Source organism: Sturnus vulgaris, chromosome 15, assembly GCF_052056855.1.
Source record: "Sturnus vulgaris isolate bStuVul1 chromosome 15, bStuVul1.hap1, whole genome shotgun sequence".
Lineage (NCBI taxonomy): Eukaryota > Metazoa > Chordata > Aves > Passeriformes > Sturnidae > Sturnus > Sturnus vulgaris.
This window is the reverse complement of record NC_142257.1, coordinates 1,376,456-1,403,674: the sequence shown is the minus strand read 5'-3', so window position 1 is coordinate 1,403,674 and position 27,219 is coordinate 1,376,456. Positions and strand designations below refer to the sequence as shown.

Below are 27,219 nucleotides of genomic sequence, written 5' to 3'. Positions count from 1 at the left end.
CTGACACCCATCCTGCTGGGAGCACGTTTTTAAAATTCCTGCTCCTTATAGAAAGCGCTGCAGTTCCAAGGGGTGTTCGAGGGAATGATTTGTGTATTCAGAGCCCAGCACCGAGCCTGGGAATTCCTGCAGAGCATCCCCAGCTCCCCTCACACACCTGAATCCCTTCTTGGTCCTCAGGGATTGCTGTGGCTGCTCCAAACCGAAGATTTCATTCCCTGCCACAGAGCAAAGCAGGGATTCGTTCTTTTTAAACGTGGGGTTTGGATATCTGGAAGAATCACTCTCTTAAATACACTCTGGGGTTTGCAAGGTTTTTGTTTTCCATCACTTTGGCCTTTGAGCTGGCACTCACAAAGGTTTGTGTTCCCCCTCGCAGGTACAAGGTTTTACACAATGGGCACCACCAGGAGGAACCAGAGAAGTTTCCCATCCACCCCGACCCTGAATCCCAAGAATCCTGTTTGTAGTGCTGGGCCAGCAGAGCAAGAACAGAGACCTTGCAGGATGTGCCAAGGATTCACCGACAGCAGGACTTGAAAATTCATCCTTCTGCATTGTCGTGGTGAATTCCCAGGAATGTGCAGCTCTGGGAGCTGGGGAGGGTCAGCACTGCTGTCCCTGTCCCTGTCCCTGTCCCTGTCCCTGCAGGAGCAGCTGGAGCACATCTGTGCCAAACCCTGCTCCGGGAATGAGGAATTGCTGACAAAAGACACCAAAGAGCCGTGCAGGGATTCCTGCTGCTCCTTTCCTGCTGCTCCTGCCCGGCTCTCCCCAGTCCTGGAGGGCTCCAGGGGTGTCTGGATCGCAGCCCAGGGTGGGACTGAGCTGCTCCATCCCTGCTGGGTCCTGCCTGGAGCCACGGCACTGCCAGGGGAGGAGCAGCACCGGGGTTTTTTTTTTTTCTCCAGGAAAATAAAAGGAAATGTTTGTTCCCCTTCGGTTCCAGCCCCCAGCTGCTGCTTCACCCGCCCTGCAGAGCTCTGGAATGGTTTGGGTTGTGTTTTCCTGCCTGAGGAGGATTCCAAAGGGAGCCGAGTGGGACCAGCAGGGATGTCCCAGCTCAGAGCCATTCCCAGGGGATGGGACACAGCCCTGGAGCCCAGAGCTGTCCCCATCCCTCCCCTGAGCAAACTTTGGGCATCCTGAGGCAGCAGGAAAGAGCCAGAGCCAGGCTGGAATGGATCACTAAGTGCCCTCTTGGAAAACAAACCATCCAAACCCTTTTCTAGCCACATTTGGGAGAGACACTTCTACTTACATTTGCCACTTTTATTTTTCTATTTGTTGCTGGTCTTTTCCAGTTGAGGAAAAGAAGTTTTTTCCAGACTTTCCAGTCTCACCGTTTGCAAGCTGCTCCCTGCATGTCGATGTTGCCACGTTCCTCCTGAGCTGCTTCCCCCTTTGCCTGGAAAGGGTGGGCAAGGCTCTCAACTCCACAAATTTGGGGAAAGGATTTTCATGCAGCATCAAGACCACGAGCCTCGACCCCTTTTTTAGGTGAAGATTTATCCCAGAGGTGCCACCCTGAGCCTAGAAAAGAAAATTGTACTTTGTCATAGCGTGTAACCATGTACAGATATTTTTAATGTACAAAAAGCTGACATTATTTATTATTTTTTATCAGGAACACGTGGTTGGTTTTGTTTTTGTTTTTTTTTTTTTTTTTCATTAAAAGCTTCTAGACCAAGGAGCTTAACATTCTATGTATTATTATTTAGTAATATTTCTGTTGCTATGTGACAGGTATTTACTGTAAACACACAAATCCTGCTTGGAACAAACAAAAATGTTGCTCAGTAGGAGAAAAATTGTGCATGAGAAGAACAAGTGGCTTCCTGGCCATGGTGTCTGACTTCTTTAAACATTTCTTCCACAGCAAAGTCACTGGAAAAGTTTCACATCCTTTTCCTTTAGGATTCAGAAGGACACTGGGCAGACACAGGTAGAAAAAAGATCAAGGCAGAAAATTGGTGGCTGCTGGAAAGACACAAATTATGGATGTTTGTGGTGGAAGGTGCTCCTGGTTCATCACTGGGACCTGGTTGGCAAGGATCTGTTTTTAGAGGGTTTATTTAAAAAAAAAAAAAATAAAAAAAAATTAATTTAACTTTACTCTTGACACCAGAACAAAGAGTGAAAAAAGCCATTCTTGAAAATTGGGGACAAATCCATCCAGGGCTGCCTCAGTCCTGTGATCCTCCCCCTCTGGAAGTGCCCACAGGCACAGATCTGCAGAACAGCTTGACTTGATTTCACCTCATGTGTCAAATTTCTTCAAGAAATCTGAAAAAAAAAAAAAAAAAAAAAAAAAAAAAAAAAAAAAAAAAAAAGCATCCAAATCTTGGTGTGAATTTTCCCAGGGTGAGATGGAACCAGCAGCACAGGGAAGCCACACACAGGGAGGGGGTTTGGGTTCTGCTTTGTCCTTCAGGTGTTGTTTTCTTCTTTATTTTTATGTACATTGGGGGGAAAAAAAAAAACAAAACCCTGTTTTGAATTGAAAATAAACTCCCCATTTCCCCAGGGACAACACTCCCAAGGCTCACCAGCCAAAATGGGCAACAGTGGGGAAAGCTCCCCCTTTCCATTGGATGGAATTTGGAATTCCAAACACAAAATGTGTCACCTCTGCTCCCTCCCTGGGCTCACAAACCTGTCAGGACCCACCTGGCAGCTGCTGCTGAACGAACCCACAATGGCAGCAGTGCCACTGAGCCATCAGGGGTGGCAGAATTGCCCTGGGTAAGGGGGTGGCTCATGGAAAGGTCCCACTCTGGATGTCCCTGGCTGCTCCTGTGGCCTCCCTGCTCAGGTTTTTAGGTTTTTGCCCATCCTGGCTGGTGCTGCCAGTCCTTACCTGTGCTCAGTGATGTGTGCTGCAGTGGCTGTTCCTAAAAATAAAAACGAAAAATAAAAATTCCTCTCTGGACATGGCAGTGAGCTCCAGCTCAGGCTCATTCCTCACTCACACCCAGCATGGGAATCTCCCCCCTGATTGCTCCTCTTTGCTTTTCCTCCTGACAGGAGTTGGGGGGAATTTGGGATTTCTCCCAGGGAACAGGGACAGGAGGAGAGGCTCAGGGTGGACAGGGAAAGGCTGGGCAGGGATTGGAAGTGCCCAGAGCCACAAGGTCCCCCCTGAGCCTCCTTTTCCCCAGCCTGAGCCCCTTCCCAGCTCCCTCAGCCCCTCCTGAGGACCCAGGACTGGACACCCCTGAGGTCCCTGAGCAGTGCCAGCACAGGGGACAGTCCCTGTCCCCCCTCTCACACAAATCCTGCCCTGTTCAGCTTCATCCATTCCCAATTCTGATTTATTTGCAGCCCAGGAGCCCCCACCTGGTCCTGGCCCCTTCCCTGGAGGATTCCCAGCTCCCTGTGGAGCTGCTGATGGCATCAGAGCCACCCAAATGTGAGAAATGCAAACCAAGGGGCACCTGCATGGTGAGCAGAGCGCAGCCCCTGCTCCAAAAACACTTTTTTGGCAAACTCTGCTCCTCCAGGGCTGCCTGTTCTAGCAAAGGACACTTCAGGCTGGACACTGGGGATGTGTCACTGAAAACCTGCAGAGCTGAGGGGTGAATGATGCTCAAAATGGTTTTGATTTCACCTCACCTGCTCCTCCTGTCCCCTCCTGGCATCCAGAGCTCTGGGAATAACCAGCAGTACTGTATTAGCTCCATAAATGCTGTTTCTGCATTTCCAAATTCCTCCCACTTCAGGGATTACCAACTGATATCTTCAGCCTAGAGCTCATCTCAGCCCAAGTTTGTGGCTTCCAGGGTGCAATTCTGGCTCTGCTCAGCAGCAGGAGGGACAAGCAGAAGCTTTTTAAGGCATTTCTTTGTGTCAGCCTGACTGAATAAAGAGCACAGAACCAACCAGTGGGGCCCAGATCGAGTCCCCCTCATTCCAGCACAGAGGAAAAGCTGAAGCCAAGGAGAGCATTTCCCTTCTGTACCTTTCCCAGTTTAGGATCCCCTTTTTTTCCACCTTTGAGTTCCTGAATCATCTCTGAGCACTCCCAGGCCAAAATGCAAGAAATCTCTTGGTTTCTTGTAATGCATAAAAACACAGCAAAGCTTTTATTTCTTTCAGTTTTTGTAGAAATGCTCCTGAATAAATCCCCAGTCTGTGTGAACACCCAGGGGCTGTGAGGAGTGAAGGGAACTCTCAGGTGATGGGCACAGCTTTTTGTCCTGTCACACCTTGGGGTTAAGCTGGAATCGTTTAACTGGGAACTAAAAGTGCAAATCCTGGGCCAGGGGAGGCTGCAGCTGCTCCTCACACCCACAAGAGCCTGGAGAGAGAGCAGGGACAACATTCCTGTGTCCATCAGCTCCTTCTCGAACAAAAACACTTCCAAAATCCTTTCCTTGCACTGATTTTGCCTTTTTTCCTAAAGGAGAGGCAAAAGCAACCCCCAGTGAGGACGAGGCTGTGCCCAAACACACTCTGGCCTTTCTCTGTTTACCTTCTGTATTATTTAGATGACATTTCCCAGGCACCTGAGCCTGGCCCAGCTGGGATCTCTGCATCCTTTTCCAGGAGGAGCTGTGGGAAAAGCAGAGCCAAAGTCAGGTCAGGCTCATTCCCAGCCAGGGGGGGGGGATCAGGACCTGCCTTTTCCAGCTGGGAGTGCTCAGTTCTCCTCAGTGACTGCAAGAGGAGCACAGAGAGACACAAATTTCACTTACCCAGGGCAGAAATTCCTGCTGGGATTCCATTTCCAAAGCCCCATCCAGGAGGGAAGAAGGGCACAGTGATGCAATCAGAATTTCCTTGATCATTTCCTTACCTTGCAGGTCAAATGTTTGCCAGGCTGACTTTGAAGTCCAGCAAAGCTTCCTCTGATACCCAGATGCAAACATCTGGTTTTTTAGGGGGCTGTGAATGGATCCCAGTTTGTCCCAGAGGAGCAGAGCAGAGCTGGAATTCCCTGTGCTGCAGGAGGAGCAGGGAAAGCTCCAAGGAAAGCTGAACTGGACAGGGAAACCCTCCCTTGCCACGGGGATTGAATAAAAATACCCAAAACAGCCACAAAACGGAGACAGGAGGAAGCTCAGACTCAAAAAAAAAAAAAAAAAAAAAAAAAAAAAAATCAAATCCCTGGCAAATCCCAGCCCCTCCCTCCCCCCTGAGCTCTCAGGAGATTCAGGCACTGGTGGAAAATGGGTGTCACATTTCAGAGGTCAAAATGACTGCAAGGTTCAATTTCCAGAAATACTGAATATAACCAAAACACTTTATTTGTGTAAATACTTCTGCAAAAGGCTGGAGTTGAGGAGACAGCAGTTGGAAACGTGGTGCAATAATCCAGAAATTCAGTAACATCTTCTGGACTAAAATGGTCAAATGTGACACAATCAATGACTCAGAGGACTTGAAACACTCCTAGAAAGGGTCACAATTGTTTTGGCTGAGTATCATTGAATACATTATTTATGGTTAATTAAATATGAGAGTTCTAATAAATCATTGAGTGTGATCCTGCATTACAGCAAATGTTGTAACATTCACATTCTCTGGGGTTTTAGTGCTCCCCCCTCCTCCAGTCAGCACAGAGCTGAGGAAATGCTCCCAATTAAGCACCATCCTCTTCCTCTCACCCCAAATATTTCTAATTTCACATTATCCCAAGAATTCCCACAGAGAGGCTGAGAAAAGCAATACTGGCTTTGCTGTGTGGGGCAGCTTCACTTCGATTTTACACAGCTAAAAATCCTAGAAATCCCCATTAGCCACATTTACCCCCAAATTCAGAGAATCACCATCAGCATGATGAACAAAATTGGATAAAATTGTCTAAACTGCAGAGCTTTTACCTCAGGAAGTGTCATTTTCTAGGCTGGTAACACCAATTTTTAAAGAAGCATGGATGAGAGCTGGGAATTGGCTTTTGCCAGCCCTGTGAGTGCCACACAAAAATAGGAATTTCCCACCTGCACTGGCAGCAAATCCCCACCTGTGGGCACTGGGAGCACATTTCAATGCACAGCACACACATTTTTTTTTTTTTTTTTTTTGGTGGGGGGGCAAACAGCAGCAGATTTTAGTGCCCATATGGAAAATGTGCATGGAGGAGAGAGCAGAGCTCCCCGTGCTCCTCCTGGCATTTCCACATCCCCTGTCCTGCCTTGAAGGGCAAGTTCAGCTCCCAGGCAGCTGCAATGGGCACATTTGTGTTCCAAACAACAACAATCAGCAACTTGATTTCCATTAGCACAGAGCCAAAACACAGCATGAAAATGAAATTTTCAAAGTACAAAATGCTTGAGAACATTCTGTTTGCAAGGTGCTAAACACGGGGGATTCCCTACCCCCCCCCCCAAAAAAATGGGATGAATACTTTTAGAAACTACCACAGATCACCAAATTCTCTTCTTTAGTTTTGGTTTTTTGTTTTTTTTATTATTATTTTCTGCTTCTGGCCTTCTTTGCAACAGCTGGAGAATATTCTGACCCTTCCAAAAATGCACACAAGACACCAAGATTGTGCTCAACAGGTTTACTCAGACTGGACTCTTATAATGCTCAAGAAAAAGGCACAGATTAAAAGAGACTCTGATGACTCTTTTGAACACAGCAAATGGAATCGTTGTTTATAAGGAAAAAAGAAAATACTGCTATGAATTGTATGGGCTGAAAAGTTCAAATCTTCTTCCCCTTTCCTAATTATTGGCCTTCATTAAAATGGAACTTAAATTAAATTGTATAAACATATGAAATAAAGTCTCAGTATTAGGAAGTTTTTGTGGGTTTTTTTTTTTTTGTTTGTTTGTTTGTTTCTTCTATGTACAACTCTTAGTATACAATTTGTACTTTTCCATTTTACATTTAACTACATCCTCCTGGCAACAGGGAGAGCCTTGATGGGAAATGCTTTGCATTTGGAGAGGTGGGGGGAAAAAAAAAATTAAAATAAAAAATAAAATTAAAAAAAAAAAAAAAAAAAAATCCTGCTTTTTCTTGGCCAGCAGTGCCAGGGGGAAGGGAAGGAAGGATTGAGGACAGGTTGGGGACAAATCTCAGATGTAATCATCCTCCACAGGCTCCCCATTGACATCACAGTAGTGGATGAAGATGGCCACGACCCTCTGGAACACCCCTCTCCTGACCTGGCGAAGCTCTGAGATCTCCTCACCAATGGTTTCCATGCAGATGTCAGCTGAGAGCTGCCCCTTCCTCCTGGGGGCATAGATGGTGGCTGGGGAAAGAGAAAAAAAACAAAAAAAAACCCAAAAAAAAAGTCATTTTTGAGTAAATCTTATAAGGTTTAATCAAAGATAATAAGAGAGAAATAATAAAGCAAAGGTTATAGAGCATGGTGTTTATTGTAACTCTGAGAATATTTCTTTAAAGGCATCAATTTGTTGCATATTTCTAGATTTTCATGCATCATTATCCCCCTCCAGCCTGTAAATCAATATGTCAGTGCTCCCTGGGAATGGAAAATCAGTAAATTCTTCCCCTGGGGTTCTGGTGTGTCACCAAGAATCCAAAAATGAGAAAAATTCCCTGATTATCTTCTTTTTTTTTTTTTTTTACCATTCTCTGAGTTAGTTACATGAACAAAAGCTTTTTTACATCACCATGTTATAACCTAAAAAATACAAATATTTATCACACTCCTATTTCTAAGTTTTGTTAACAGCAGAACTAAAAGAAACTCTTATTAATTCAGCAAAGTTTTCCAACATTACACCTGCAGCATTCATTTGAATATTTACAAAAAGCCAATAATATCATATGTAATTATAACTAGGGGATATTTCTCCCAAAAATATTCCCCAGCCAGGTTGGTTTTGCATTCAGGCTTGGCCAAAGAGAAAAGGAATTTTGTTTAAGGAATTTTCTCCCCCTGTTTTCCTCAAAGCTTCCCACAGCTCCACTCCTCAAATCCAAAAATCTGGGAGGGAAATGAATCCCAGAGCATCAGAAACTCTCCCTGAGGCCTCTCTGACATCATTCCAGATTATTTATTACTTAAATTTTTTATAAACAACAGGAATTAAAGATAAATCAGCAGCATTCTGCTTCATTTTCATGGCTTTAATATCAAGACTCTTAAATACTTATTTTGGTAATTCAGCCTTCATACTGAACTACAAGCATCAAGTCAAGTTAAAATAAAATTAAATTACATGAGTCCAAAATAAAATTTTAAAAAGAAATTAAAAAATAAAACCAGAGAAAGGCATAGCAAAAAAAAAAATTTCTTCCTCATCCTCTTGAGATTTCTAAACTGGAGCTGGATAAGAATATCCAAACCAGGATTAATTAAAAATGCCTCTAATGAAGATTCCAGGATGTTCCTAATTAAATAAAGCAAGAACATGTTCTTCTCTGGTGCCAAGCAATGTTTTTAATTGAGCCCCATTCTCTGCCAACCATCACATCTTAGCAGAAAAGCTCCTGAACAGAAAAAGTCACCTCTCCAAAAAAACCCAGAGCCACCTCTCCAAAAAAACCCAGAGCCACCTCTCCAAAAAAACCTCAGAGCCACCTGAGCTCCATCCCAGAGTTTTCAAGTCCAGTTTTTACCTTTTATATCAAATTTCTGTGAGTTTTTTCACTTCTCTCCAACCTACCTTAACAACAGATCTACCCAAAGCACTGTAAGGAGCAGAAAAGTGAAAAAGGAAAGGATGCAGTGGCACAAAAGGAAGGTGAGTGCAGGGTCCGAGTTACTCACTCCTCTCATCATCCTCGAAGTCGTATCTGGCGTAGCTGTTGGGCTCTGCTGTCCTCAGGGACCTGAGCCAGGGGAAATCGGTGATCATGGAATAGGGAGCTCCATCCACAATGCCTGGGTGAGGAAAACATCAGCACTCCTCAAATCACCGCTCGTTTATTCCCCATTTCCTCACAAGGAATATTCTCCACATCTCTGGGAGCGATGCAAAGCTGCTCCTCTCAGGAATTCTCACCTTCCAGGGTGTAAATGTCTCTGCCCCAGGGGTATTTGGGGTATTTCTTCAGGTCCTCTTCAGTCCTGGTGGCCTCAGGGAAGAACTCGTATTTAATCAGTTCTCTGGGGAGGAGAAGGAGGGAGAGGTTACAGCCAGGAAAATGAGAAATCCTAATACATGACCTTCCCTTTAATGAGGCTGAATCCATGGAAAAAGTGCCCCAAGAGCCTGACACCAACTCGGCGTCCATCCCTTCAGCCAGCAGGGACAGTTAGAGCTGCTGGATCACATCCACTGGACACTGATACTGACTGAGCAGCACCTCCCACAAAACCATCAAACCAACACTATTTCTTGAACAAATCGCTCTTTTAAAAATAAATAATATAAAGTAACTAAAATAATTTGTTTTCAGCTTGGAAGATATTTCCTAACTGTTCCAACAACTTCAATGTACAGCAGCATTATTGCTGGGTGAACGTGATGGTTATTGCTGGAGAATTTATAGGATTTTCCATATGGCTTTAAAGTCTACTATGAAATAAAATATAATATTTTACATTATAAAAATCTTATTACAATCTTATTAAAATCTTACTAAAAAACCTCGACACTGAGTTTACACTGCACCACCCAGATTTCCACCTTCAGCAGCTGAGTCGGATTTTTTTCGAAGGGATTTTTATTTTAATTTAAATGCCAGAACAGAACAATTCAGGAGCTGGAGCTGCTCCAGGACAGGTTGGCAGAGTCCCTGGAGGGCACAGAGGCCCTGGGCAGTGCCAGGGCCCAGGGTGGGCTCAGTACTCACTGGTTGATGTTGGCTATGGTGTCCATCCAGCTGCGCACCCGCACCTTGTTCCTGACGTTGGGGGGGTTGCTGAACTCGTGGATGATGCAGATGTGGTAGGGGTAGGGACCACTGAAGATTTTCTGCTCCAGACTCAGTGTGTCCACCTGGGGATAAAGGATTTGTGAGCGTCACAAACGTTGGGTTGGGGTTGAAGAGTCAAGAGCAAATCTCCAGAAAATGCAGAGATGAGGGAGAATTTGAACACCACAAATAAATAAATGCAGGAGTGAGGAGAGTGAGGCTTCCCCAGTGCAGCTTTGCCAATTTATGCTCTCATTTATACTGGAGTTGGATGGGAAATGTCTAATTTCTGATGCCTTTCCCCACTCCAATGTGGAAATAAACTCCATAAAATCACAGATTGGTCTAGGACTCCATTCATTGCTCAGAATTTTTGTTACAAGGAGGGGATCAGCGATTTAGGGTTTTATTCCCATCTAATACTTTTATAACTGTCCTTTAAGAGATGTGGTTTCAGAGCAAAGCTGATTTTCTGGATTTTATGTACAATCAACCTTCCCTTGTTGGGAAACCAAGACAGGAAAGCAGGAGAGGAGCAGAACCACAGAGAGATAAATCCAACTTTCCAGATATTAAATGAAACCCTTATCAATCCTCATCAGATGATTTCAACAAGTCCCACAATGTCCCTGCTTCCAGCTCCTACACAGGAGGGGGACTTTATGATGTTTGTATCCCAATCACCTATTCTGTTTATGGATATTAATATGGATATTAAATGGACATTAATATGGATATTATATAGATATTAATATGGATATTACCTGCACCTTTAAGAGTGCAGTTTACAATATCCTCTAATGCAATGCATACTGGAGATAGTAAATTTTTAATATTTCATCTTTAAAATCCAAGCAGCAGATTGTGCAATGAAAACCTTGCTGGGCTTTAAGGAATCAAATTGCAGAGTTGTGTTGTTTTAACATTTCCTGCCCCAAGTGAAAGCCCTCCAGGTGAGCTGCCAGGTGATCCAGGCTGGTTCTGTACCTGCTGCATGGGTCGAAGGTAAATGATCCTGTTCCTCTCTGGGGGCATCCTGAGGATCTGATCCAGCACCTGATCCATGTTCAGCTTCTTGCACTGGGCGTAGTCAAAGCGATTCACAACGGGGGCGTTTTCCACCTTCAAGTGTTTCAACACACGGCACCTCGTAGCTACAAAAGGAAAGAAAAGATCTCAGGAGTCTCCTGCCAGAGAATTTCAAGGTTGGTAGGTTTAAAAGAAGGCAAACAAGCAATAGAACCACCACCAAAAAAAAAAAAAATGATATGAATGTATCAGATATAACCCAGCTCTTCATTTTTTTCCATATTATCATAATCAAACTTTTCAGCTGTGATCTTGCCAGAGGTGGCCTTTTAAAAAGGTCATGGCAAATTTCATCTAATAACCTTTTCCTCCCTCTGTTTCCTTTCACTGAAATGGTCTGTGGGCTGCCACAATTTCCAAAATCAGCTCAAACACACAGGATTGGGAAGCTACAGAATGGAAAATAAAATTGTTTCCTTTCTAGCAACACTGCTCCTGTAATCAAAACTTCCTTCCAAATCAATGTGTGCTCTAGGTATTGTGGAATAAAGAAATAATTCCTTTATTTCTGCTAAGTAGACAGATCTCAGAAGAAGAAATCTTCATTTAGATGGTGCAGGGAACAATAAATGACCCAATCCAGGAGCTGTCATACCCTGCCACGTGAAACTAATGCAACTTAAGTGCCAGCACTGAAAACAGATTTTTATCATGTCAAGGAGCAAAAGTATCATCCTGTCAGCTAAAAACCCCATGGGAGAATGAAGAAATGAGAGAAAAACAAGGTACTCAAACTCATTTCATCAACTTCTAATTACTGTATTACCACTCTTCAACAAACATCTCATCTCCCTAATTGTCAGATCATTTCAGCTGTTGATTTTCAGATATTAATCTTTATTAAAGCTGTTATAAGAGCCATTCAGAATGGGAAGCAGCAATATTTGGAGTTCTAATTCATCAGCAGTGTAGCTGATGAATACAAAATGAGCAGTGACCTGACTGGAATTGTTTCAGGAATTTCCAATAATGGCAGAAGGAGGAGGCAGCTGTGATATGAAGCACATACCATGGATGAACATCATTTTGGGGCAGTCTTTCAGCACCAAATCTGTAATTCCACAGTTGGTCAGTGTGATTCCTACCAGGTTTTTGGATTTCAAAGTCAGTACCTGAGGAAAAAAAAAAAAAAAAAAAAAAAAAAAAAATGTATGAAAGGGTAAAAATGAAAGAAAAATAAATGGAATTTTACAATATACAGGAGGATATTAATGAATATAATACAGCTTCAGTTCCCAGCAGGTGTTTATGGTGATAAATCTCATACCTGGACGTGATCATCCTCAATCACAGGGTCACTGGTACTGGTGGATTTGTCAGCTGTCCTTTTCCTCTTGGTGGTTTGCCTTGGCTTTGGCTTTGCTACTTCTGGAAACAAAAACATGAAAAAAAATCTTTCCTCTGTTCCATGTCAGGATAAAAATCTTTCCTCTGTTCCATGTCAGGATAAAAATCTTTTCTCTGCTCCACCACAACTTTTCCCACACAGGTAAATCCAAACACCTGCCTGGCTCCAAAACAAATCTCTCCTTGCTCAAAGCTTTGTGCTCAGTGATTTAACTCAATTATTAAATTATTTAACTCAATAAAGTTATTTTATTCCAAATAAAGAACTTTAGAGGTGAAAACCCAGGAATGCTGAACCTACAGCACAAAAAGATGTGGAGCCAGGAGAAGAAAAGATTCATGGTTAGGTTACACTTGAATCTCTGCAGGAAACAGAACATCCTTGATAAATACAAGACCCAAAATAGCTTTAATGTTTAAATAGCAGAAATTATCTCAAACTTCTGGAAAATCTGTTCTTTGTAACTGTCACTAAGTTTTCCCTAATATTGCAAAGGATGCCCAGGTGTAAAATCCTTTGATGTTCCCAAGCTCCAGCAGGGACCTCAAACTCCTGCTTGATTTAAACAGATGAGTCTTTGAAAAGAAATCACCACAAGCATTATTTCCAACAGGAAGAGAAAAAAAAATAATTAAGAAAAATTAATTTTCTGTCATTAACAGATTAAAATAAATTATTTTACTAAAACTAAGCTTTCTTTATTAAAACAGATGGCATGTGCACAAAGATTAATTACTGGTCCTAAGGTAGAAACCAGACATTTTAAATTTAATAGCAAGATCTCTCCTTGAAACCTGAACTGCTCCTACCTGCAGAACATCTGAGGTGATTTAGGTTTTGTTAACACTTGGGAGCATTAAATAAACTGGAAAACCACCAAGATATGAAATGTTTGAGGCAGGAATTTGCCCTCAATCTTCCTTACCTCCAACACTCAGCACATTTCATCTTTCAGTTTCATTTTATCTGCCAGATATTCCCAGCAAAGAATCCTGGATATATGAGGCTGTGCCAGACTAAGATGATTATTTTGGAAACCAAGTCTATTTGAAAGAAACAGCAAGTTCCCCTCTCACATCTGTTGTTTTCTCCTTTCATTCCAGCCCTTCAGGGGTTTTATTTTATGTCAGATGAACAGAACAATAATGTGAAGCATGAAGGTGTTTAACACAAGGACAATTTTTACTAAATTTGATCACCCTGCCTTAAACTCTTGGAAGCAGAAGCCAGTGCAGGTCCAAAAGCCTGGCCCAATTATAATTATGACTTTATTGGTTGATAAAGCTCCAGTTGTAACCTTTGCCTTCTTGTTCAGATCTAAGTGTGGCTGCTGCCTTTGCAGGGAGGATTTTAATGGAGAGACAACTTCTGTTTCAATGAATCACAGCCTTCACAGGCAGGCAGGCAGGGCTACCAAAAAAAAAAAAATTGCATTTTCAAAGGAGTAAAGCAAATCCTGGAGATGAGATGGAGAACACAAACAGAAAGAGCTGCATGGAGGAACAAGTCAGTGACACTTTCAGAGAAACCTGAGCTGACCTGGTGATGGCTCCTGTGTTCCAGGGAGCTCTGACCCTTTCAAACCACTCGGGTTTAAATCCCTGACTGACAATCAGCACATCAGAGCTCCCTGGGGGAGCTGCAGTTACTCAGAGCTGTCTCATGGCAGCACTGCACATACTCAGCCTTTACTCTGTGAGTAAATCCTACCTGGCTCTGACACCAGGGGCACGTGGGACAGCCTGCTCCTGGCCCTGGTCAGGGGTCTCCGTGGGTACTCCTCCTTGCAGTGCAGCTCCCAGCCCGGGGGCTGTGTGCTCTGCTCCTGCCTTCCAGCCCCACGGGCACTCCCACTAGTCCTGTGCTCGCCAGGCTCTCCTGCAGCCCCACCGCAGTCTGGCAGCGTCCCCAGTGCAAAATCTGACCCGTCCCTGCAGGCTCCACTCGTGGAAGGGCTGTCCCCATCACACCCCCCGCTCGTCCTGGCCCTGGAGGAGCAGCGGGAACACACGGAGCTCTCCTGGGGCTCCGTGTCACTGCAGCCATCCCTCCTGCAGGGACAGCAGCCACACTGCCCGCACTCCTGCGCGGCCGAGTGGCCCTGGGCTGCCTGGGCACAGTCAGGGCGGGGACAAGCAGCGCTGCACGAGCCGGGTGTCGCCGTGGATGCCGAGGCGTTGCCGCAGCTGCCGTAGGAATCTTTTGTCTTGCTCCTCTCAGGCATGTCGCTGGCTGCTTTCATGTCAGCTTTGATCTGCTCACTGGTCACCTGGCAGCCCTTCTCACAGCTGCTCTCCTCCACGGGGAACTGCTTGGCCTGGCCCCCGTGGCTGCTGCTGCATCTTTTCCTCAGGGGGGTCTTGCCTTTGCCGCTCACTGCAGGAGTGAAGGGATAACAATAAATAAACCTGAGTGTTCCTGTGCTGGAAACACAGAGCAGCCCAGAGCCCAATGGCAATCTCCACAGGAATGGCAATTAGCAGTATTTGTAGCTGCTGCTGCATCTTTGTAAGACTTTGCAGCTATTTTTGGAGTGATGTGCTAGAGGGTTTGCCACACGAAAAAACCAAATTGTCCCCCAGCAGCTCACTGCTCACACAGGCACAATAGGAAAGACACACTGATAACAGAATCAAAGAATGCAAAATAGTTTGGGATGGAAGGACCTTAAACCTCATCCAGTGCCACCCCAGCCATGGCAGGGACACCTCCCACTGTCCCAGGCTGCTCCAAGCACCAATGTCCAGCCTGGCTTTGGGCACTGCCAGGGATCCAGGGGCAGCCACCCGTGCCAGGGCCTGCCCACCCTTCCAGGCAGGGATTATTTTCTAATATCTAACCTAGAGAGGTTTCTGTTTCCTTCAATATGAGGAATACATCTGAGCAATCAAACAGGAGCAGAGATTTAAGTTCACATTTCAGCAGCAGCCCTCAGCTCCCCCTCCTGGGTCTGGGCAGAATAAAAACCCACACAAATCATAACAGAACCTGAGCCCAGGATCCCTGAGGTTGGAAAAGCCCTCCCAGCCCACCCAGTCCCAGCTGTGCCCAATCCCCACCCTGGCCCCAGCCCAGAGCACTCAGTGCCACCTCCAGGGACGGGGATCCAAACCTCCCTGGGCAGTCCCAAGGCCTGAGCATCCTTTCCAAGCAGGAATTCCTCCTGAATGTCTGTCTTAATCCTCTCAGCTCATTACAATACCCCAAGCCTCTAACTGCCAATACTGGCAGTACAGAAACTGCTGCAGATTCTCTCCAAACACAGATTCCTCCCCCCCAGAAACCAGAAGTGACATCCACGCTGTGGGCTCACAGGCTTGATAAATCCTGTCCCCTCGGGAATCCCAAAGAGGAGCTGCAGGTTTCTGATCAGTGCAGCACCACTCTCTGTGTTTCTGCACAAGACCAGTGATTGGAGCCCAAAATATGTCCTTACACCTTCATTCTACATTCCAAACAAGCCAGAAATGAGCCTGCACCACATGGAAGGACTGAAGAATGTTTCCAGATTTTTCAGGAATGAATGTTGCCCACCTGAAGGTTCTCTGGTTTCCACGGGATCCCTGCTCTTCTCTTCCCCATCTGAGTAACTCTGTGCAATGCTGCTGGAGATGCAGACTCTGGAAGTGCTCATGTTTTCCTCCTCATCCTCACTGTCTGAATCATGGATGGTAATAGGAGTTGCTTTTACAACAGGTTGAATTCCACTTGGTCCTGAGAAGGAGTATATCAGCATTTAATGTAAAAATTAACCAAGCACCGATTAAAGGGCTGAAAAACTTTTAGCACTGCTTGAAAAACTGGTAAGGAATTAATTGGAGTCGATTTAGCCACCCATGCTGTGGGTGCCTCATTAAAATCTAAATGGGAGAAGAGCAAAATACTTCATTTCAGCATTAAAGCATTCTGGTTTGGAAGGGGAGTGTCACTTCATGTTGTTGGGATATTCAGTAGTAATTATATTGTCCAGCAAAAAGTGGCAATAAAAGAAATCAAGACTACTTGTGTCACTAATACAAATTAAATTAACACTGGAATAAGTTGTGCTGGCTTGAGAAAAAGCAAAATCAACCCAAGTGCTGCAGTGAAAGAGCTAAGGCCATGAACAGAGCAACAGGACAAGTTCATTCAGACCTTCTGACTTTTATTATACTTACATATATATTTTATTCAACTGAGCACAAAAATCAGGCTTTAAGGTCAAGGTATTTCCCTGCACATGCAAAGAAAGCTCTGGGCTGGAGCACAGAATAAACCCCCTCACAGCACCAAGCTGTGCTAACATCCTTATTCACAATCAGACAACCCAGCTGAAGCAAAACATCCAAAACCAGACTTACAGTGGGAAATTAATCCCTCAGGGAGACACCAGGAGGTGATTTCATCCCAAACTCAGTTACCTGCTTGCTCCTCATCCACCTCCATGGGAACAACAGCCTGGCTGGGAGCTGGCAGCTCATCCTGGCCCTGCCCAGCAGCCTCCCCTTCCTCCTGTGCCACCTCCTCCATCTCATTCAGGGCTGCAAAGGGCAACAGGAAAAAGAAAAAGAATTGAGAGCCCTCAAACATCCACAAGAAATAAATTAATAACTGCCTTGATTCCCTTGGTGAGCCTCTGGCTTCTCACAGATTTGTTCTATATCTCTATAGCCAAAGCCCACCCTAACTTCTGGGGTTTAACTCACTCAGAAAAGATTAAAGCTCCACACCAAGAGCTGAATGAACAACAAGTTTTCAATGTATATTCCTATCTTCACCAGGAGCCTGTGTGAGTGGCAATGCAGATAAAATCTCCCCCAGGATTACCCTCAGCCTCAAATCCCCCCCAAAAGCTCCCCCAGGACTGTCCCCAGGTGCAAATCCCCCCAAATCCCCCCCAGGATTACCCTCTGCCCCAATCTGCTGCTCCTCAGCAGGGCCCTCCTGGTGCAGCTCGTTCTCCTCGTTCTGCTCATTGGGGTGCTGGTGGTTGTTGTGGTGGATGTTGGGGTTGTTGTTGTTGTTGTTCTGGTGGTTGTTGTTGTTGTCATTGTCATTGTTGGAGTTCTGATTGCTCACCAGGGCAGAGGAGACCCCAATTCCTGTGCCTGCACTTAGGCCCACACGGGCACAGCCCTGGAAACAAAGAGCAGAAATTCAGATTTGAAAACACAGACTCGTTACCTCAACATTCCCTAAAGGCACCAGGAAAACCACTCTGCTGGAATTGGTTGGGACAGCACAAAAAAAACAGGGAAATTGTCCCTCAGGTTTCCTGGTTGCAGAGATCCATCTTCAGGCTGGCACCCAGACCTCACACTGTTAAACTCCTAATAAAGGTCCTCAAAGAAAGTCCACAAAGCACTTAATTTGAACCTATTAATTGTGTTCATCTATTTATTTGCTGTGGCAAATCATGTATTTCATGACATGAATGCAAACAGCAGATCAGAGTCTTCCCAGCACACAGCAGCCTTGAGGTAAAGGTAAATTGGTTATTAATTAAACTATTAATGACCAAAGGCAGCAGGTTTTATACTTCTCATTGCCTGCCAGCAGCTTAGCAAGGATTTGTGTTACAGTGTGGGATGGACAACGTGAAGAAATTAAATTCCTAAGCTTTGAAACACTACCCCCATTACACCCATCAAAAAATCATAAAAACTTCTCAGTATTGTAAAGAGAGGCCTCAGAGGAAAAAACAACATAAAAAGCAGCAGCAGAGTGAAATAACAGCAGCGACCTTGAGAGAATCAGTGAGTTTTACTTTGAGTAGAATCAATGAGTTTTATTTCCTGGGCACATGTTCATTCCTTGTCACTGCTCCCATTTACAGAAGCAGCATCAATCTCCCCAGCACATCATGCCAAAAGCTACTGCAAATCAAAGTAATTTATTATCAATCTCTTCAATTAATGACAACTTTGAGAGGAGCACATTGGATTACCAATGAAATGGAAACAAGCAAAAATCCTGGCAATGAAAAAAAGCCAAAACTTGTCTGGAATTTACCTTTGGAGGCTCTCTAAACATCTGATCCAGAGAAATGAACTCCAAGCTTGGCAGTAACTCGATGAACTGACTGAAGGAGTCCAGTTTGATGGCGTGGCACCTCACCAGGGTCAGGTCAACCAGGCGGGTCCACCTCGAGTGGTCTGGGAACACAAGAGAGGCCATTCCTGAGGGATTCCCACCTCAATCCTTGTTCATTATCCCCCTTTTCATCCTCTGGATTTCCATCCTGCTCCCAGCATCACCATGGCCCCAAAGCAAGCATCATCTACTGTACTTACTAACAACAGAACAAGCAGTACTAGAGCAGAGAAATTCTGGTTTAGCACAGAAATTCATATAATAGCTCTGAAATTTTAAAGGTGTGCAATACCTGTGATCCAATTATTTGGGTTATGTAGATGTGGGCAGTTGTAAATGACCAGATACTTGATGAAAGAAAAAACTTCATTTACAGCTTTCATACCAATATCTGTAATAATTCCTGGGTTTTCAACCACCTCAGCCAAGCCGTACCTCACCAAGTCCGTACTCGTCATTTTACCTATAAAAGAGAGGAGCAGACACAGCACTAAATTTGCCTTTTATAGCAGGATTTTCTAATTCCTTATTGATCAGATCATTCCTTTCATAAAGCTCAGCTTTCCCAATTTCAGGGAGTGAAGAAAAACCAGATTTGGCTGTTATGAGATCAGCAGCCTCAATACGTGCAACATTAATATTCTTATCGATTAAAACCACAGCAATTTCTGTGATCCTTATGGTTTTTTATGGATATAAAAAGTGTCATACACTGTAGTAAAAACTCATCAACGTAGCCTAGGTGAAGAGTTTCAAACTGTGGGAATTCCAGTTCAGCCATCTTCAAAGCAGAAAAAACACCATCTTTGGTCAGGGAAGGCTGGATCCGCACTTCGTGCAACCTGCAGGGAATTCAGAATTGCTCCTATCAAAATTCAGGCCAAACCACAGAAAACACTCAACAAGGTGCCCTGTTCTAATAAAACACAGACTCAGAGGGTATTTGCAGTTATTTTAATCACAGAACACTCTTGTTATGCAATTTATGTGTGTGCCTTAAATTGTGATGGTTGTTTTGTCTCTTGATGTCATTTCTAAGATGTTTCTTTTGAAAAAGGAGAAGCAAAGAGAGATGTGAAGGGAGGTACCTTCGTGCAGCAGTTATGATGAGGTAGCCAAGATCCACTTCAAGTGCATTCTTGCAAGCTCCCAGAACTATAGTGTGCAAATTCCTAAAACCACCTGGCAAAGAAAGAACACCCTTCTTACACTTCAGCCCCACATCACAGCCCTCAGCCCTACACATTTTCACCAGTGCTGTCTTCACTCTCTTAGCAAATCAAGAAAACATCCTGGTTCTGCTCATCAACAAATGCAGCTCATTAAGAGTTAATTGCAGTTAGAGTATCAAAATTGTACCCAATACAGAGCATATTTAGCACTACGAGCATAGCTCCAAACACTCAAAAAAGAAAATTCTACAGATAAAAGACTCCCAGAATTTGCTAAAGATATGATTGATTGATTTTTTTTTTTTTTTTAAGGTATGAGGGTTTAGGAGTTTCCCACCTGATCTCCAGCTGTCTTCTACCACGTGCTGGATAAGTCCTCCAAGAAATGGAACACGGACCAGCTCCAAGTGCTCCAGATTCCTGGCAGAAGCCAGGCCTGTCACCAGGGGAACATACTTCAGAGAGTTTGTGGGACCTGCACACAACAAGGCCAGAAAGACAAAGCAGATTGTTCACTCCTCCCTGAATTATCCCATGGAAGAACTAAAACACATCCCCAATATCCCTCTAGAGCAGGAAGTCAACAGAACCACACAGCACCAAGGAAGGGACAGGACAGGGAGAGATTTGTGTCCAACACCACAAATCAAACAAAGGCTGCTCTCAGAATGTGGAATTCCAAGAGTTTAACAGAACCAGATTTCCTCCATGCTCTACCATCCCCTTGAGACAGAAGAATCCCTCTTACCAGCACAGTTCCTCATGACAAAAGCCCGTAAGCTGATACAAAGGAAATCTTTAAAAGGCTGTGGTTTGGTGAGTCTCACCCACTTCAAATAAAGGTGCCTCAGCATTGGGATACAAGGAATCTCAGGGACATTCACCCCTAATAATACATAAACAAAACAAACAAACATTTTAAACAAGCTTCGAACTAATCCTCTGCATGACAAATTCCTGGCTTTCAAAAGGAAGCTTTTCTGTGCTTTGTGGCTGAGAAAAGCTGTGAGCACTTGAAGCACAAGTTCTTCACCTTGGTTTGTCAAGAATTCTTTAGAATTTGCCCTCTGCACCTGCTATCAAATATCCAGCTAAGATCTCTCCAAGATGCCACAGCCCAAACTCCCTCTCCTCCAAAGAATTACACATCTGCAGAGTTTCAAAGCCTTTAAATCCACCTGTGTTGAAGCCAAGTCCTTCACCACGACCACACTCACCTACTAAGTGCAAAGTCTGAATTTTAGCTCCTATAGGAATTTTCAGCTTGTTCTCAGGAGGAATTGGAAAAGCACCATTACGATTACGAAACTTCCCTAAAATGTGGACTTGGGGCATGTATGTCCAAATAGCTTCCACCAGCTCTAAATGAGAGGTCTCAACACCCTGGATAAAAGGAAGCAAAGCAAATGCTCTAACACCAGTTCAACAAAAACATCCTCTTAACCATGTAAACTACAGAATGCAACGTTATTTCACTTGGCATTTCTAGCAAGACTTGTGTTTTTCAAAGCAGAGGGATCAGAGCTTTAATTCCTTGCTGGGCTTAAGAGCACCCGGGATTCCCCTTGGTGCAACTAAAAATAGATGTCATTAGCAAACAGGGTCACAATTAACTCCTTAAACCAAAGCCCCTGGAAGCACCGAGTTCCCTGCCATAATTTTTAACAGTGCTGAAGGAGGTTCTCTCCCAAGTCCAGCCACTCACCAGCAAATTTGGACAGGCCTGCAAAGCCTCTAAAACTCCAGGAATGCTGAAAGCTTCGTGGCCACGGACTCGGCGCCTTTCCAGATACCTGGGATGAAGACCATAAAGTTGTTCAATGTCTGGCATCTTCCTCAGCAGCGTTAGGAAGCTGGAATCAGTGAAACCTAAGACAACAACAAATTTGGTATTGGTGTGGCAGCAGACATTCAGCTGTGAAGGGAAAGCCAAACACTTCTCTCTTTATGTGGCAGTACAAGTTCTGGGATGTTGAAAAGATGCACTTGGTGAAGCAATAGTTTTTCTTTTACTTCCACATTCTAGAAATCATGATCTAAATACTCCTCTGCCTTGAATTTTGCAGGTTTGCTACAGGTTTCCTTCAGAGGAGCTGCATGGCTGCAGGGTTCACTGTGCTCTCTCCCTCCTCACATGAAGCTTTGTGGGTCTATTTTTCCTGGAATTCCATTTATCAACTCCATGCCTCAAAAAAATCCCAGCTGGATCCCTTAGTTCACTATTCACCACAGCTCACATTTCTCACAGAAACAGGATGGTTTCTTAAAGCAAAGGTTTGTTTTATTCTAGTGAAAGACAGCACATAAAAAGGATTTTAACTGGGTAAGTTACTTGCATTTACACCAATTTTAGGTTAGGTCTAAACACCTGCTTAATACCAGCCACAGTCAATTTGTAAATCCTCTCATTTTAGCTGTGTCCCCCATCAAATCCCAGCAGTGCAATTTAAACCCAGCAGAAATCCTGGTACTCACAGGGCTCACCCAGACTGACAAATTTATCTACTGATCTGCAGGAGACTCGAGGTGTGACATCAAAACTTATCCTTACATTGTTAAGTGCTGGCAGATGAGTTGCTCTCTCACTCCATTGTATTTTTGGCTGCCTGAATGCAAACAGCCTCTTCATGGCATAACCCCTGGATAAACTCCCTTCCAACAACCAGACAAACACAGATTGTATTGGCAGAGCACACAGAAACCCAGAATGAACTGAGTTGGAAAAGACCTTTGAGATCATCAAATCCAACCTATGACCTAATACACCACCATCACCAACTCCAAATTGGTATTTACCCACGGACACAAACTCGGCAAAGCCATTTCCTCGAGGCAAAGGAAGGCAGCATGCAGGCAGTGCCAGGTTGGCTGTGCACAGGTGAGGGGAGGAGCAGCTCACCTGTGGGCATGTACTCCCACCAACGCCCCGCACACAGATCCACCACCTTGACCACGCGCAGGTACAGCGTCACCGCCTCCTTCAGCTTCCGTGACAGGCACTCCATGCACATGATGTCCTGCAAGGGCAGGTACCTGGGGACAGCAAAAGCAGCCCCTGCTTCAGCTTCCAGCTGCCACAAAGTTGGCACAAAGCTGGCACAAAGCTGGCACAGCCTGGCATTGCTGGCAGCAATGGGGGCATTTCCAGCGCTGCTCACACGGAACCGTCAGGCTCTCGTTAAAAGTGGAGTTTTGCTAAGGACAGTGACTCAGCAGTTCCTGTCCCTGATTATGGAATATTCACACAAATGTCATTATTAAATGCACTGATGGTTTGGTTCTCTGGTGAATCACAAAATGGTTGGGTTGTATCTTCAATCTTTAAATCTCATCCAGTCTCATCCCAGGCTGCTCCAAACCCCAATGTCCAGCCTGGCCTTGGGCACTGCCAGGGATCCAGGGGCAGCCACCCTGTGCCAGCCCTGCCCACCCTCACAGGGAACCATTCCTTCCTTAAAGTTAATTTAAACCAACCCAGACACTGCTAACCAAGCCATTTGTCTCAACAGATCTGATTTAAGTTGTTTTGTTTTTTTTTTTCCAGCACATACTGCAGCTCAATTTCCAGATATTTTGGAGAGCTGCTGTTTTCCAAGAACTTGTTATGTATGAACAACCTATTGTGTTTTGGCTAATAGGGCTGAGTGAATATCTGGGAGAAGAACTTTGCTGTAGGGGAGGTCACATCCTCATCCCAGATCCCCTCTGCAGATGAAACAATTCCCAAACAATCATCTCAACCGTTCCCCACTCAAAGTGTATTTCTGCTCTAAAATCAGTATTTAGAACAGAATTACATCACTTATTTATTTCTCCTTCGTTCTAACATTCATGACACTCACATAAATTAATTTTCAGGTGCCAAATGAATTTTGGAGATTGAAAAAACCATTTGTCATCCCTTTTAATCTACCAGTCCAGTCGTGGTACATCCACCGTTTATTGTGTCACGAACAGGTAAAGCTGAAGAAAAAAAAAAAAAATCACGAATCTAAAATAATAAGCCCTAAATTGATTTCTGCCAGGCTGCTCACCTAAAGATGTGGCAAAGCACTTCATGAGAGAGTTGGTTCATGTAATCTTTTGGCTCCTCAGCTTTGGTCGATTCTGCCCCATCCCTGCTGGCTGCGCTCGCTTTCACAGTTTTCCGCCGGGGCCCCATCTCTGCACCGAGCTCTGCTGGGAGGAAACGGGCACAGAGTTATGAAATTCAGGGCAACTGAAACACAAAAGGGACACAGCAAAGGAGGCAACAGCAGCTCAACTGCAAAAAACAAGTTGTGGTTTGATTAGACAGAAGGGTTCAGGCAAAACCTGAGGATTATGAGACAAACCAGACTCTCAGCTGAGGGATTGATGAAGAAAAATCACCACAGGTTTAACCACAGATCAGTTCTTTTTATCAATTAAAAAAAATTTCAATGAACCCACCCTGAGATCAAGACAGTCACAGGGAAGCAGTGCAGAGATCACCAGCTCAGCACCACCACCAACATTCCAGCACAAAATAAAAGTCCAAAGTCTGCCCAGCAGAAAAATCATTTTACTTTTTCGAAAAAATGAGCTCCTGCTGATCACTCCACAAAAATGCCCCATTAAAAGCCCTCAAACCAGCTCCTCTTTGAGGTGAGAACACCAAGTAAAATATTCAGGTTGCTGAGTTAAAGACCAAAGCCATGGAAAAATTGAGAGTCACTGTTTGAAAGCAGCGTGCTCTGCTCCTTCCTGAACTGTGACCTCCACACTGCAGCACACACAGCACTGGAACCACAAAGCTTTGTGTAAAAACACCCACAGTTATCGTGAGAGGCAACAGAGACTCAAATAAAATAAATGCTAACAGAAAATCAACATTTACACATGCTGAGAGATCATTCCACGACTGCACCTGCCAAAGATTTCTTTTATTCTACCACAAGAACAAGAATGAGGAGGGCAGAGCATCAGCAGCTCAGTGAACCCGAGTTTAACAGGCTGGATGCCAAAATTCAGTGGATTGAGGAAAAACAACTGGTAAAATAAAAAAAACAAAAACGGATTTTGGTAAAGCTTTCAGCAAGGCCTCTGGTTTTATTGTTTGAATGGATCTCTGCTTCTCTGGATTGGGGGAATTCTCCAGCCAGGAGCTTGTGTTTATTGTCCTTTTAGGGGCAGGCTGGAAGGGCTCAGTTTGGGGTGAGCAACCTCATAAAGCCCAAAATTAATTATTTATAGAGTGAATTCCAAGGAAAACATCGATTTCAGTCACCTGGGATAACTCAATTAGAACAGAGGATTGCAACACAAGCTAAAAACTTCCAGACTGGCACAGCCATGTGCTGGGTACAATCCAGCAGGAAAGAGAACTGCAAAAGGACTGGGACAAAAGACAAGAGAAATAAAAATATTAACAAGCAAAGCAGGAAAAATCCTGTAAGACACAATTCCAACGAGCACAACCCGGCCCTGCCATGAAGGGGGAAAAGCAGGATTTGTCTCCATGAGTCTGCAGTTTCTGCACAATAAAAGCTCCTCCTGGGGTTATTTTGAGCTAATGAGCACAGCTTTGACACTCCATTCAACATTAGCGAGCCGGCCCCATTTAAAAATAAAAACCAAATCTTCACAGCAAAAAAGATCTTGATATATTTAAAAAAGCAAATGGGATTTTGCGGCCCCCACCTCAATTAATTCCCGACAATGAACGTCGCACGAAACAACAGCTCGACGTGCTCTATTCTGGATGAGTAAACACCGCACGGACCTTAAAAAGCTTAAAAAGCCACGGGGAGACTCCGCAGAAACGCAAAATGAGGGAAAACACGGCGGGAGCAGCCAGGGACGGCCTGGCAGCCGCTGGATCCAGAGGGGCGCGCCCGAAGCGGAGGGGAAAACGCGAGGACGCGGTGATTTGTGCCGAGACAAGCGAAGGAAAAACAGGTTTCCCCAGAGCCCCATCACCGCCGGTCACTCACGGGGGGGCCCTCGGGGCCTGTGACAGAGGGGACGGCCCGAGGAGGGAGCGGCAGCCTCCGGCTCCCCGCCCCGCGGGCCGAGCCAGCCGCGTCCCCGTCCCCTGCCCCTCGCTGCCATCCCCTGGCCCTCGCTGTCCTCACCTGCCCTCGCTCCCCTCGCCGCCCTCGCCCCGGTTGTGGCCGCGGGGGAGCCCCGGCCCCGCTTCCTGCGCGGCCCCTTCCGCCAGCGCCGCCGCTTCCGCTTCCGTCCTCTCCGTACTTCCGCTTCCGGCTCCGCCGCACCCCCACTTCCGCCCGCGCTGCCGGCCCCGCCCCCGCCAGCCTGAGGGCGGAGCTGAGGGCGGAGCCGAGGGTGGCACTCAGGGCTCTGAGGGCGGAGCCGAGGGTGGCACTCAGGGCGGCACTCAGGGCTCCGAGAGCGGCACTCAGGGCTCTGAGGGCGGCACTCAGGGCTGTGCCCGAGCTCGGCACAGCGAGAGGGATGCCGTTCAATAAAGTGTTATGGCAGCGAGCGGTTTCTGTCACAGCCGTGCCGAGCGGGAGGGACACACGGGGATCACCGTGGATGGAGCTCCGAGCAGCCGCGGCTCTGGGAGGTTTCCCTGCCCGTGGCACGGGTGGGTTGAGATGGGCTTTAAAGTCCCTTCAACCCAAACCATTCCACGATTCCGTCATCATCCGGTCCAGCACAGCCCCAAAATCCCACATTGAACATCCCTGGAGCGGTGTCCAAACACTCCTGGAGCTCTGGCATTCCCTGGGGGCCTGGGCAGTGCCCAGCACCCTCTGGAGAAAGAATCTTTCCCAAAATCCATCCCAGCCCAGCTCCAGCCCTTCCCTGGCTGCTGTCGCTGTCCCTGTCCCAGAGATTGGAGCTGCAGACCCCAAGGAGTCTCCCCTGGGTCTCCTACAGACCCTTCCCCATCCCCGTGTCCCTCCTCTGGATGTTCTCTGGGAGCTTTAAAAGTGATTTTTCCTCAAGAGTCTTCACCCTGGCCCCTAAAGTCCTGCCAGCTGCCTCCCACGTGTATTTGCAATACTTAAGCCATGTTTTAATCACTGTGTTTGGGTGGATCCCAGCAGAAATCACAATTTCCTCAACATTTTAAAGTCATGTTTCATGCAAACCCCGAGGGATTGGGTAACAAGGCTTGTTCATCAGCCAGCAGACTGTTTGGGAGTTATTTTTTGTGAATGACAACATGCAAAGACTCAGCTGCTGGTTGAGTGATTCAGGAATCCACAACGCTCTGTGGCAGGGTGGGAATAACAAAATAAATTCTCGGCAATCCCTGTGGATTTTGGATGTGTCAACAGCATCACTGAGGTTGGGAAAGACCTCAGAGTCCAACCTGTGACAGCAGTACAGCATCAAAAACAACAGAACACCCAAAAAAATGAGACCCAAAAAAATGAGAGAAGTGAGGTTTGCTGTGGGAAGAGCAGATTCAGGTCCAGCAGAGCTTGTCCTGCCCTCCCTCACCCCAAGGCAGGGGACACAGGGGGTGGCAGCCACAGGAGGTGGCTCAAAGGACACGGGAGACATTAAATGGAATTAAGGAATTTGGGCAGGGCCTTGGGCTTGAAGTGTCATTGAAACAGTCAGAGAATGTGAATGGTGAAGTGCTTACAAGACAGACAACAGAAACCAAAACCACCCCGGTTTTTTTTCTTAACAGAAACCTTGTGATTTATCCCATAGATGACCTGTACTTGAATATTTGAAGGTTTTTGGATTGTTTCTTTCTCCCTCCTCTGCCATATGTGGGAAAATTTAGAATTTGAGGCACCCAATGAT

The 27,219-nt window shown here is 45.4% G+C and overlaps 2 protein-coding genes across 11 annotated transcripts in view; one reads left to right on the top strand and one right to left on the bottom strand.

The window, feature by feature from the left end:
- The window catches only part of HTR4 (5-hydroxytryptamine receptor 4), a 78,334-nt gene extending 72,007 nt beyond the window's left edge, over positions 1–6,327 (top strand). For all 7 annotated transcript variants that reach the window (XR_015807121.1, XR_015807124.1, XR_015807122.1 and 4 more), the window contains one exon: positions 380–6,327. The gene's annotated coding sequence lies outside the window, so the exon portion shown is untranslated. The remainder of the gene's footprint in view (positions 1–379) is intronic.
- A 166-nt stretch (positions 6,328–6,493) lies between these two features.
- On the bottom strand, positions 6,494–25,679 carry FBXO38 (F-box protein 38). Of its 4 annotated transcripts, none has more exons than XM_088174105.1 (22): positions 25,563–25,679; positions 23,502–23,643; positions 22,367–22,500; positions 21,173–21,336; positions 20,685–20,850; positions 20,216–20,353; positions 19,805–19,942; positions 19,384–19,477; positions 19,007–19,137; positions 18,588–18,758; positions 18,215–18,357; positions 17,110–17,338; positions 16,624–16,743; positions 15,758–15,937; positions 13,934–14,599; positions 12,143–12,243; positions 11,885–11,987; positions 10,774–10,940; positions 9,724–9,869; positions 8,931–9,034; positions 8,696–8,809; positions 6,494–7,207 (listed from the first exon to the last, which is right to left on the bottom strand). In XM_088174105.1, exons 2-22 carry the CDS (start codon positions 23,627–23,629, stop codon positions 7,029–7,031), a joined length of 3,516 nt encoding a protein of 1,171 aa, XP_088030231.1. In that variant the 5' UTR covers positions 23,630–23,643; positions 25,563–25,679; the 3' UTR covers positions 6,494–7,028. The 4 variants fall into 4 exon arrangements, with proteins under 4 accessions (XP_088030231.1, XP_088030232.1, XP_088030233.1 ...); XM_088174106.1 differs by having other exon boundaries at positions 18,681–18,758; XM_088174107.1 differs by lacking the exons at positions 23,502–23,643; positions 25,563–25,679 and having other exon boundaries at positions 20,216–20,850; positions 21,173–21,260; positions 22,367–22,502.
- Between the last annotated feature and the right edge of the window lie 1,540 nt (positions 25,680–27,219).